At 38.4% G+C, this 13673-nt stretch overlaps 1 protein-coding gene across 1 annotated transcript in view; it reads left to right on the forward strand.

Moving 5' to 3' along the window:
• ATIC (5-aminoimidazole-4-carboxamide ribonucleotide formyltransferase/IMP cyclohydrolase) overlaps positions 1-13673 on the forward strand; it is a 37376-nt gene that overhangs the window by 15967 nt on the left and 7736 nt on the right. Inside the window, exons 8-12 of the mRNA XM_025404485.1 lie at positions 4357-4482; positions 5324-5431; positions 6550-6635; positions 7665-7754; positions 10429-10557. Coding sequence (XP_025260270.1) covers positions 4357-4482; positions 5324-5431; positions 6550-6635; positions 7665-7754; positions 10429-10557 — 539 coding nt within the window. The remainder of the gene's footprint in view (positions 1-4356; positions 4483-5323; positions 5432-6549; positions 6636-7664; positions 7755-10428; positions 10558-13673) is intronic.

Below are 13673 nucleotides of genomic sequence, written 5' to 3' on the forward strand. Positions count from 1 at the left end.
TTTCTTTTTTTAATTAAGATGATGGAGTCTCGCTCTATCACCCAGGCTGGAGTGCAGTGGTGCAATCTCTGGTTCAAGCGATACTCCTGCCTCAGCCTCCTGAGTAGCTGGGATTACAGGTGCGCACCACCATGCCTGGCTAGTTTTTCTATTTTTAGTACAGACGGGATTTCACCATGTTGGCCAGGCTGGTCTCAGACTCCTGACCTCAAGTAATCTGCCCGCCTCAGCCTCCCAGAGTGCTGGGATATTACAGGTGTGAGCCACCACACCTGGCCTCAGATACATTTTGACACTAACACTTCCCAAGTCCTCACAGCACAGTAATCTTTTAAAAATGGAAATCGGATGATGTGAGACCCTACTGAAAACCATTCCTTGGCTTTTCTTAAGCACCTTGCCCTGCCTCACAAACCCTGTGCTGCCTGCCTGCCACCTGTCTGCCCCCTCTGCAGCTCTCCCTGCCCTGGCTCCTAGCCCCTCTGCCCTGTGCCTCCAGTGGGCCCAGCTCCTTCCACTCCAGTGCCTCTGGCTCCTTGTCCCCTTCACCCAGAATTCTTCCCTCTGCCCTTCACGATCCTGGTTTCTTGTTATTCAGTCCTCACCTCCTCAGAGGAGCCTTCCCTGACCACTCAGACCAAAGTAGCCGCCCATGATGCTTTCATCCCGTCACCCTGTTTTGCTGCACGTGTTTCTGTTTATTCCGTTCAAGTTGTCGTTCCCCATTAGGATGGCAGCTTCTTTTTTTTTTGAGATGAAGTTTCACTCTTTTTGCCCAGACTGGAGCTCAGTGGTGCTGTCTTGGCTTACCGCAAACTCCGCCTCCCAGGTTCAAATGATTCTCCTGCCTTAGCCTCCCGAATAGCTGGGAATACAGGCGCCTGCCACCACAACCGGCTATTTTTGTATTTTAGTAGAGATAGGGTTTCACCATGTTGGCCGGCTGGTCCTGAGCTCCTGACCTCAGGTGATCTGCCTGCCTCGGCCTCCCAAAATGCTGGGATTACAGGCATGAGCCACAGCACCCGGCCAGGATGTCAGCTTCTGAGAGCAGAAGCTGCATCTGTTTTTGTTTGTTGCTGAATTCCCAGGGTTTAGAAGACTGCTTGGCACATTCCCTAAATGTTTATGGAATGAACAATTAGAAACCTGACATTTTGCACAAATTTTTCCTTCTAGGACTTCTTGAAACCGATTTGTCTGCTGTTATATCTGAGCTATTTCCTGCTTATAGTTTATATTCTCCATTAAGATTCTAAGGCAAAAAAAAAATCCCTATGTACTGTCAGTTCTTACACTTTTCATTTTCCAAAGCGTCTTCACTGGACTATATAAAAGCCTTCATTGTTCCTTAGACTGTGTGTGTGTTTCTTTTGAAGTTTAAAGTATTATTTGTGGTAAACATGGCAGAGGTGGCCCTGGACACATAAATAAGCGTTTCTTGTGTGAGATTCCCAGGGTTTCTCCCCATCATGGACTTATTTCCACAACAGAAAAGGCAGTTTGCCTTTTCATATGGTTTGAGTATTTGGCAGCGATGTTATTACAAAGTGTACAGTTGTGTTTGTATCTAAAACAAAATTGAAGCAAGAACAAAGATGGGGTTGTATGAGTGTGTGTATGTGTCTGAGATTTTAATGACTGGTTTGCTTATGTTTGGAAACACGAAGATTCCTATTTATTTCAGCTATTTACTAGATTAAGCAACTTTCATCATTTCTCTGTTGCACTTTCTATTTCAGTTATTAATGTCTTTGAAAATTTGATATTTGAAGGGGAACCAGATACTCTTGTTTATTTTGAGGCAGAGTCTTGCTCTGTTGCCCAGGCTGGAGTGCGGTGGCGTGATCTCGGCTCACCACAAACTCTGCCTCCCAGGTTCAAGCGATTCTCCTGCCTCAGCCTCCTGAGTAGTTAGGATTACAGGCATGTACCACCACGCCTAGCTAATTTGTGTATTTTTAGTAGAGACGGAGTTTCACCATGTTGGCCAGGCCAGTCTAAAACTCCCAACCTCAGGTGATCCACCCGCCTTGGCCTCCCAAAGTGTTGGGATTACAGGCATGAGCCACCACACCCATCCAGATACTCTTAACTATGAGATGTTTCAGAAACCAAAAGTTTTCTCCCACTTACCAACCTTAGCCTAAACCATCTATGATGAGTGGGAGGGAGATGGGGTAGTCATACATATGGTGTTTTGTTTTATTATGCGTGTTGTATGCCTTAGGGGATATTTTACTTTTATTGTTTACTATTTATTGCCTAGTTTGTTTCTTCTGTGCCTCTCCCGTAAATTTCATGAGGACAGTGATTTTATTTGACTTGATTTTTGGTTGGGGGAATTATTTTTTCAAGTTCTTTTTAAAATGGGCTTTATTTTTTTAGAGAAGTTAACAGGTTTACAGAAATTACAGTGATTATAGGGAATTTCCATATACCCCCTCTTCCCCATAGTTTCTCCTATTGACATCATGCATTAGTGTGGTTCATTTGTTACATTTGATGAACTGATTTTGATTTCATCATTATTAAGTAAGGTTCATAGTTTAACATTCGTTCTTTGTGTTATACATTCTCTGTATTTGGAAAAATGCATAGTGGTATGTATCCCCCATTACAGTATCACGCACAATCGTTTCAATGCCCTAAAACTCCCTTGTGCTCCTCCTCATCCCCTCTTTCCCTTCTCCCCAACCCTTTGCAACCACTGTCATCTTTTTCTCTTTTTTTTTTGAATGGAGTCTTGCTATGTTGTCTGAGCTGGTCTTGATCTCCTGGGACTCAAGCAATCCTCCTGCCTTGGCCTCTTAAGGTGCTGGGATTACAGGCATGCACCACCATGCCCAGCTATTTTTACTGACTCTGTACCAATTTCCAGAATGTCAAATAGTTGGGATCATACAGTATGGAGCCCTTTAGACACTTTCACTGAACAACATGCATTAAGTTTCTTCCATGTCTTTTTGTGGCTTGGTAGCTTAATGCTGAGTAATATTTCATTGTGTATGAATGCACCACATTTTATCCATGGACATATTGAAGGGCATCAAAACTTCCAAAACTACTAAAAAGGACAGTTTTGGTAGTTTATGAACAAAATTGCTATAATTGTTTGTGTGCAAGTTTTCAACTCATTTTGATAAATACCTAATATTTTCTTTTACTGTAGACTATTTATTGCCTATTTTTTATTTGCCTCCCAGTAAGCTCCGTAGGGACAGTGACTTTTATTTTAAGAGGGTTGCAGGGACGGTTTTTTCCACTGATGTATCCTGAATACCTAGAACAGTGCTTAACATCGTAGTAGGCATTCAGTAAACATTTGGCAGGGTCTTTAAAAACTGGTAAATACTTGGCAAGGTCTTTAAAAACTATCTTAACCCATGAAGGACATGAAATTATACTTTTTTTTTTTTGAGACGGAGTCTTGCTCTTGTTGCCCACAAGAGCAATGGCGTGATTTCGGCTCACTACAACCTCTGCCTCCCAGGTTCAAGCGATTCTCCTGCCTCAGCCTCCCGAGTTGCTGGGATTACAGGCGCCTGCCACCAAACCCAGCTAATTTTTGTATTTTTAGTAGAGACGGGGTTTCACCGTGTTGGCCAGGCTGATCTTGAACTCCTGACCTCGTGATCTGCCCATCTCGGCCTCCCAAAGTGCTGGGGTTATAGGCGTGAGCCATTGTACCCGGTTCATTTTGTTTTTAATTAGTGCTGGCCCACCATTTCTTTCTGTGTGCTGAACTTATGTTTATTCACAGGAGATACTAGCTCCTAAAAAAAATCTGCCAATGGTAAGACACTAGGTAATGGAAAACTCTGAAGTTGCAGTCTCCTTTTAACTACAGTTCCGCTTTAGGCAGAGTCTGCTGAGTTTGCCATCAAAGAAGGAAAAAAACCACATTATTTCTTCTCTTCTTCTTCCACCCACAGCTGTTGCTTTAGCTTGTAATATAATTTCTTAAATCTGTAGGGTTTATGACTTAAATTTTGTACCGTCTCTGTAATTACCTCAATTGTTTAATCTTAGTTCTGTATTTACATGAATTCCTGACTGATCACTAGTCTTGTCATAATTTCTCCCATCCCTAAATCTCTATTTAGGGATGGTTCTGGTCCTCCAGTTGTGTGTGTGTGTGTGTTCATGTACATGTGCATTTTTTTTTTTTTTTACAGATGGGCTCAGGCTCAGTTGCTTTGTTCTTTATCATCAAGATTTTATGCTTGTGTATATCTCTTTGGCTTTTAATTATACTTAAAACATTTGTTTAGTCATGTTATTTTTTGAGAAGTGTACATATATCTGACCTCACTGATCCTGCTTAGTAATGTGCATGTATATTTTTACATTCAGTTCTAAATGGAGCCCCTGGATTTATAAACTTGTGCGATGCTTTGAACGCCTGGCAACTGGTGAAGGAACTCAAGGAGGCGTTAGGTATTCCAGCCGCTGCCTCTTTCAAACATGTCAGTCCAGCAGGTAAAGCTCTGCGCTCTGGAACGTTCCAGAATTGTTCGAAACTCATTTCTTCTTAAATTTTTTTGAATATTAACAAGTTCTAATGTGAATATAGACATTCTATGAAATATGAAAGTCATCTGTTGGTAACAGTATCAATGTAACAATCTAAAATCTGATACACACACACACACACACACAGAAAATTGTGTAATATTGTCAGATAGGAAAATGAGGCAGGAATTTGCGGGGTGGAACCATAAAAGTTTAGAAAATAAAAGTGAAATATCCTAATGCAGTAGACTAAGTCTTTTCCCACATCTTTGAAAATGTAATGGAGTAAACATAAAGAAGAAGTTCTTAGGACTGTTTATCTGAAACTTCTTGTAGTCATTGTATGAGATACTTTGCTTCTGTGTTTAAATCATTATTTCTGCAATCTAGCTGTCTGTACACCACATCTTGCTGACAGTCCAGCACATGATTTGTTCTCAGATGTTTATTGGATGTTAAAGCGATGTGAGTGGGGAAGAAATAAATGATGTGTGATATCAAAGTGATATCAAGCAGAACAGAGAAAGAGACAGTAATGAAGTAAACCAGCTTCACCTACACGCTGGGTACTGTCAGGCTTCAGTGGCTCTGTGGTTTCAGAGGGCAGAGAGGAGATTTCCCTCACAGTGCTCCCACAACCATATTTTTAGTGTTTAATTATCTGGCTAAATAGATTTCTGTTTAGTTTAGCATAGGCACTAGAAAATATGCTATATAGACTGGATGTTAAGAAAAATGTCCTGATTTAGGTGTTGACAGGTAGTAACTTTAGCTTTCTGGGTTTATGATTTTACTATTTTCTAACCAGGTGCTGCTGTTGGAATTCCACTCAGTGAAGATGAGGCCAAAGTCTGCATGGTCTATGATCTCTATAAAACCCTCACACCCATTTCAACAGCATATGCAAGAGCAAGAGGTCAGACTCATAGGGCTTTTTGATTTGGAGGAGAAAGAAAAAGCAATGTTTTATCCCGAATAGAATAAAAAGGATAGAATAAAGAAAAAATATATAGATATTCTATGTAATATATAGATGAAATTAAGGACTTCTATCTCTATATAAATATGTAGTTATTTTATGTAATATAGTTTGATTAAAGTAAAATACCCTTTCATTATAGGATTTCTAATGTTTTGCTAATATTTAAGAGTGATTATATGAGTGTCTCAAAAGACATTTGTTTATAAAAGTATGTTAGTATTTTAATATAATAAATGGAAACACAATTGGAATTTGGTGAATGTAATCTTGCTGATTTAGGCTATCGAATGTGTTTGTTATTGTTTACTCTGTGACCAAAATTGAAATTATAAAAAGCTATTTTTTTTTTTTTGAGACCGATTCTTGCTCTGTTTCCCAGGCTGGAGTGCAGTGGCACGATCTTGGCTCACTGCAACCTCCGCCTCCTGGGTTCAAGCAATTCTCCTGCCTCAGCATCCCGAGTAGCTGGGATTACAGGTGCATGCCACCACGCCTGGCTAATTTTTTTGTATTTTTAGTAGAGATGTGATTTCACCATGTTGGCCAGGCTGGTCTCGAGCTCCTGACCTCAGGTGATTTACCTGCCTCAGCCTCCCAAAGTGCTGGGGTTACAGGCGTGATGTATGGCTCTTCTAACTTTACTAAATTTGGTTAGAGTCATGTTTTATCAGAGACATTTACTTGTTGAATTTAATAACCTGTGAATATTTAATATTTGTGAAAGCTCTTGAGAAACTATTATCATAGTTTATCATCTACAGCAGTGGTCAGCAACTTCAGCTGAATCCAGCCTGCTACCTGTTTTTGTGAATATAGTATATATATTAACTGGTCCTTCACAGAAAAAGTTTTCTGAGTGTCACTCTATAGGGTAAAATTAAACAACACTTTCTTACTGGTTACTTCAGTTAAATGACTTATCGATCTGTTAAAATCTTACGTAAACAGTAAAGTTAGCTTTAGAGAAATGAATTTTCTTTGACAGTGGAGAATTTTATTTTTCTATGTCAGGATACTTTGTGATAAATACCTCATTTTAATTTTATTTACAGGGGCTGATAGGATGTCCTCATTTGGTGATTTTGTTGCATTGTCCGATGTTTGTGATGTACCAACTGCAAAAATTATTTCCAGAGAAGTTAGTGCATATTCATGTATCTTAATCTGTGTGTAATTGAATAACACTTTATTTGTTCATATTGTTCACTGAAACCATACTATAATATTTATATTTATAATATCTTTAAATTAGTTAAGTTTATCATTTAATGTTCATATTTTAAATAGAACATGAATCTTAAATTGTTAATTTTGAAATGTAGTGAATTGTTGTTTCAAATGGACATTTGGCTATTACAATAATGTTTTTAACTTACATATTTATTTTAAATTCTTTCGTTGTCTTCATGCCAGAGTTATTGTTTCTGAAGAGCAGAAGTTGTAATCTTAGGTGGTGATGCGATAATGAATCTTATTGTACAATGGGAAAAAAATAGAAACTACATTAATAAACTTACTCCATCAGTTAAATACCAAACAAGTATTCCAGACAGGTGGGGGTACTGATGGTAGTAGGAAGACAGGAAGAAAAGGAAAAAAGGTTGAATAGCTCAGAAAGGGAAAAAAATAGAAGTGAAGGCTGAAGGAGCATGTGGCTTGGCAGTATTTTGTTGCTTTAGGATTCTTTCCATGGCTACTGCCATCCCTGAGTTACAGGTTACAGGACGGCTATGGCGTTTGTACCTTTCGTCATGTTGAATCTCTGATTTAATCTGGTCTTGCTGTTAAGGAAAACACCTGCCGGAAGAGGTCATATAACCATGTACTAGCAGAGTCAGGACTAGAATGTGCTCTTGTTCATTCAAAACACTCCCTGAAGAAATATTTCCTCCTGAGGTACGTGCGTTAGAGCACATCACTCATATTTTCTTAGTTTAAACTGAAACGAACAAAAACTTGGAAAGGACAGAAAGTTAGAATCTGTGATACAGAAAGCCGTATTCTGACATAGATTTCTCTTTTTCAAGTATAGCATTAGCATTGTCTGTTGGAGGCAGAAACCAGAATATGCTGCCACATTATTTAAGACTGATAATTGCTGCTAGATTTTTTTAAGAGGTGTTCTCTGATTTTTAAAAATAGAAATTAAAATTTAATATTTTTGCAGGTATCTGATGGTATAATTGCCCCAGGATATGAAGAAGAAGCTTTGACAATACTTTCCAAAAAGAAAAATGGAAATTACTGTGTCCTTCAGGTGAGTGCAATTCATGTTTGAAGCAATAATTTGCACTTTTATTCTGTGTCTCTTCCCCCCTTGTTTAATCTTTCCTTTATACGCATACCCTTCTAGTTTATCCTTATCATCCTTTTCCCCTAATCCTGCATTAAAAAAAAATACTATTAACTTGGGGATTTGAGATGAGGGTAGCTTTCTTACCCTCAATTTTAACTTTTTGCTCGTTGAAATGGCTCATGCCTGTAGTTTCAGCCACTTGAGAGGCTGATGTGGGAGGATGGCTTGAGGCCAGGAATTGGAGGCTGTATTGTGGTACCGTGATGCCTGTGAATAACGACTGCACTCCAGCCTTGGTAGTGTAGTAAGACCATGTCTCTAACATATAATAATAACAATATTTAATGGAAAATCTGTCCATCCTTCTGTTACCTTTTGAAAAAATAACTAATATTCTAAATTTCTGGCTCATCTTTCCTGAAATAGTCTGTATATTCAGCAAATGTTTGCATGTGCATTTCTTTTTCTATTTTCCCATTGACACAAGTGCACCCTGCTTCACCTTCTTGGAAGTTTGTCCTGTATCTCTGTATTTTAACTTACCTAGACAGTCACCAATCTTTAGCTGCTACAAATACCCCCGCAGTGAATGACCTAGAAAAGTCCTAAGGGTGAAATTAAGGCTTTAAAACAAGCTATATGTGTATTGATAAGCCTGATTGATACTGCCCCTTTCAGATGTTGTAGGCAAATTCATTGTCCTAACTGAAATATATAAGGTTGCCTGTTTCCCAACACTTTTGCCAGCATTGTGGTTTTATACTTTTAAAAAGTCTCTGCAATTAGAAAATGGCATCTCAATGTAGTTTTAACATTGTGTGTGGTATAAGCATCTTTTCATGTTTGAATGTTTTTATTCTTTTTATGAACTGTCTTTCCATATTCTTTGATTTTTCTACCAAGCTGTTGAGGTGTTGTGTGTGTTTTTTTTTTTTTTTTAACTGATTTTTATGAGCTCTTCTGTATTGGGAAAACTAACTCATGGTCTAAGATTATGCATTGATAAAGCGAAGAGTTATTTCAATTTAAAGTAAAAATTCCTAATGCTGCTTTTCACATAGTATTTGATATCAGAACTCTGTGGAATCCTAATTCCATATAAGGAAAGTTATTAAGTATATTCCTTTGATTGTAAGATACCAATAATTTTATAGTTCACAATAGATTCCATGTCAGCTATTCAAGGAAAGAAGAAAATACCACATTCAAGATACATATTTTTTTTTTAGCCACTTGACAGTCTGTTGCCCAGGCTAGAGTACAGTGGCGCTATCTTAGCTCACTGCAACCTCTGCCTCCTGGGTTCAAGCAATTCTCCTGCCTCAGCCTCCTGAGTACCTGGGACTACAGGCATGCACTACCAGGCCTGGCTGATTTTTGTATTTTTAGTAGAGACCGGGTTTCACCATGTTGGTCAGGCTGGTCTCGAACTCCTGACCTCAAGGGATCCACCCTCCTTGGTCTCCCAAAGTGTTGGGATTACAGGCGTGAGCCATCACGCCTGGCCTCCAGTTTCTTAATCAAGTTTTTTTGTTGTTGTTACTAAGAGTATTATGTACTTAACAACTATTAGCATTTTCTTGTAGCATCATGGAAAATATTTTCCAAAACCTGAATCATTGTCTTGATCTCTTTAACACCTGATAGTACCATGTTGGAGAGTGTCAAAGGAATATGAGGACTTCATTGCTATTTTACTTATTTGAGTATTTGGCTTAGTTTGCACATTGGATACATGATGATAAGCATGAGACAACTTATCCCTCTACCTGACTTATGATAAGTTTCTCCTAGCATCAGTTAATAGGAGAGCATATCAACTTTAGAAATTTTGTCATGCGTAATACAAAGGAACATTTTAGAATTCAAGAAAATGTAGATTAAGCAGAACTAGTATGTATGGGGTCTTGCTTATAAATTATAGATGTCAGTGCTTTCTAAATCAAAGATCATCCAAAGCATAAAGAAGAAATAGTGTCAAGTTTAAAAAAAAATCCAGGGAGAGAGTAGTGTTACACATTGTTCCACATACCTCAATGTTTTTTTGGTTCAAAATTTGGGAGAGGAAGATGACAGTAACTCATACGGATTCCTTCCAAATAACAAAGACCTGGGTTACAAATCTGTTTTCTCACTTTTAGCTTTTAATTCATGGGTTAGCTGGGTATTTTGTAACAGATTTTTAGAAAGGAAAATTAGAATTTAATGTTTGTGTCACGGCTTATTTAATTAGCACATCTGTTTTATCTGCCGACCTTCCAAAAGAACCATACACATAGTAACTTAGCCAAAAACACACTCACTGGAATCATTGGTTTTTAACATGTTGTATATAGCTTGTAAAATCTATAAAATGCTATTGGGTAGTAAAACCTATAAAAGACTTTGGAAAAAATATTAGTGCCTGGCTATTGTATTGTATCATGTCAGAACAATTTAACACATCATTTGGTGGGTGAGAAAAATTAGAAAATTAGAAAAATGTGTAACTTTTTCTAATTAGAAACATGCATGTAACTTTACTTATAATGAAATCTTATAACTTTACTTATAATGAAATCTTTTGTACATAAAGTAAATGAAAATTTCAGGGAAGTAGATAGTTCACCTTTAACTTTTACAATTTGTATTTTAGATGGACCAGTCTTACAAACCAGATGAAAATGAAGTTCGAACTCTCTTTGGTCTTCATTTAAGCCAGAAGAGAAATAATGGTGTCGTCGACAAGTCATTATTTAGCAATGTTGTTACCAAGAATAAAGATGTAAGTTGGGAAGTATCTGAACTGACTGCTAGTAACTTCAGTTGGTCTATTTTCAATACTTATGAGCTTTACATTTATTAAGATCTGGATTTAGAACTGCTTTATATGCACACAGCTGTCTCATCTTTGAGTCATCAAATAAGCTTTGGAGTTTAAGAAATGAATCAAAGGCCATGTTAGATGCTTCTGTGCATATGTACATAGAGAGCTATGTAGCTTCAATCGTACATAAATGGGATCATGTGTTCCATAATCTGTCTCCTGTAACTTGCCTTTTTTCCATGTACTAGATTAGGCTACAAATGTGTTTTTGTATCAATAAATACAGATGCTGGGTGCGGTAGCTGACATCTGTAATCCCAACACTTTTGTAGGCCAAGGGGCAGATCTCTTGAGCTCAGGAGTTCAAGACCAGCCTAGCCAATGTGGTGAAACCCTGTCTCTAGAAAAAGTACAAAAATTAGCCTGGCGTGGTATCTGCACCCATAGGCCCAGCTACTCGAGAGGCTGAGGTGGGAGGATTGAATGAGCCTGGGAGATTGAGGCTGCAGTGAGCCGTGTTTGTGCCACTGCACTCCAGTCTGGGTGACAGAACAATACCCTGTCTCAAAAATAAATGCGTAAGTATTCATATCTTTATCTGAAAGTCCATATGGCAATCAGTCCATGTGTAGATGTACTATGATGGATGTTTTTCTTATTTTTACTTTTATTATTTTTGTTTTAAGAGACTGGGTCTCGCTCTGTTGCCCAGGCTGGAGTGCAGTGGTGCGATCATAGCTCACTGCAACGTGGATCTTACGATGGATAATTAGATTGCTTACATTTTCAGTGCTATGATCAATGTTTTTATATAGACAAGTTTTTGGACTTGTGCTCTTTGTTATCTTGTAGTAGGTACATGTTCCTAGGATAATAATGGTGATTTTTGTGTTTTGGATATATTATCTCATTTAACACTTAGATCACTCTTTAGGGCTGACTACCATTGTGTCTGTTATGAAGATCACAAAATTGTACCATAGAGGACAGTTAAGAAATTTGCCCAGAGTTGTACAATAAAGAATGGACAAGCTGACATTTATTTTCTGGAGTATCTTAACTGGGCCTTAAGTTCAAAGGATGTTTTTCCTAGGTCTAAAGTAGGCTGTGCTTGTTTTTCAGTACTTTGAAGGAATCATTCCATTGCTCTCTGGTCTGTCTGGCTGATAGCCTGGAATTTTTTTATTGAGTGCTAGGCACTGGGTATGAAAAAACTGTAGCGATATTTGGAGGGCTGGATGGTGTTATTTTTTTCTCCGGTGTTGACTTGTGCTTCGGTTGGGCAGATAAGGTGTAGGAGATATCTTCATTCTGTGAGGAATTGTTGAGCTGATAGGAGTTCAGCCTTCAGTCTTTGTGAGGACTGGTCTGTTTATGGTTCACTCCTGCTCTCTAAATATCTACTGCTGTACGCTGAACTCGGCTTTTGTCCCTTAGTCCTCTAAGACTGCCAAAAGTTGTGCTCAGCCAATTTACCTTTCAGTTTATTGCATGCCACTTGGAAAATACCTTGAGGAGAAAAGCAGACTGTCAGGCCCATTTCTTCCTGCTTCCATTTTCTCTGTGATCTTTGCCTGTTAGTACTTGCTGTCTGTCCTCTCTGCCCAGCTTTTTTGTTTGTTACTAAAAGAGGATTGGTCTCTTAGCAAGCTATTTGCTGTAACAGAAGAAGATGGGGGGCTTGCTCCCAGGTCTGACTCCTGAGGCCTTTTCAGTAGAATTGCTGGAAATGAACCTTAAAATCTTTATCCAGAGAGTTCTGTCTGTTGCTAAGCATACGATGATTAACACATCTTTTTTTGTTTGTTGATTTAGTGTCTATTCTTTTATTTCTGTCTTTGACAATTAGTGGTGTCCTGATGTAAAGAAACATGTAGGCATACATAGAAATATCTTTCAGCCCTTTGGAATCCACTGTGGTTGGTTCATGTACTTTGAAAAATACCGAATGGATATTGACCTAGATTCCATGGTACCATGTTGAGAATTGTGCCTGCCTATTGAGAGTCTTTTTTCCTAAGGTTTGTAGATATTGGATTCATTAATAATTTAGCGATCTTGATAGGTTTTGTGCCTCTGGATATTTTTTTACAAGGGTGGTGGGTGTGATCTTAATCGTTTATCTAAACTCTCTCCTTGCTTCATGTGAATTCTTAGTAGAAATTTGGAAACTTAAGGATGAGAGAATGATAGCTTTATTCTCCTTTCTATTTTACCCCTGTCTTTGTAAGTGGATTTTTGTTAACATTCCAGCCTCAGAATTATTAGTCTGGAACCATTTCAGTCCTGAGAGAACCAGACAGGTGGACAGAATGTTTATTAATACTGAACATGTTTGAATTGTTTCCTCTTCTCCCATTTTTCTTGAGTAGTGCTTTAATTGTTTTAACTATTTGTAGCATGTTTCTAAGACTGGATTCCCTTACTCCCAGTCCACTGGCATTTCTCGTATTCCTTGATCCCAACCCAGGATGTCAAGTATATTAGTTTTTATCATGCTGCTGTGAAGAAATTCCTGAGACTGGGTAATTTATAAAGAAAAGAGGTTTAATTGACTCACAGTTCCACACGGTTGGGGAGGCCTCAGGAATTGTACAATCATGGCAGAAGGCACCTCTTCACAGGGCGGCAGGAGAGGGAATGAGTGGAAGCAGGGGAAATGCCATACACTTACTGTCAGATTTCATGAGACTCACTCATTATCACGAGAACTGCACGGGGGAAACTGCCTCCATGATCCAGTTACCTCCACCTAGTCCCACCTGTGGACACGTGGGGATATTATAATTCAGGGTGACATTTAGGTGGGGACACAGCCAAACTACATCACCAAGATTATCTTTGGAGGTCTAGACATCTATGAAGCTGGCTTTTGCTAATAAGTTTTCTGGGAACCAAAGGAATCAGATTTATAGTTAGTGACTCAAATAGCAGATAAAGATAAAAGATATGTAACAATAATAATACCTTAGAGTAAATTCTTAAGAAATCCTAATAGCTTTTTTAAATTCAACTTTTAATTTTGAGGTGAAAGTTGTAGGTTCACATGCAGTTGTAAGAGTTCCCATGTAACC

Source organism: Theropithecus gelada, chromosome 12 (genome assembly GCF_003255815.1).
Source record: "Theropithecus gelada isolate Dixy chromosome 12, Tgel_1.0, whole genome shotgun sequence".
Taxonomy (NCBI): Eukaryota; Metazoa; Chordata; class Mammalia; order Primates; family Cercopithecidae; genus Theropithecus; species Theropithecus gelada.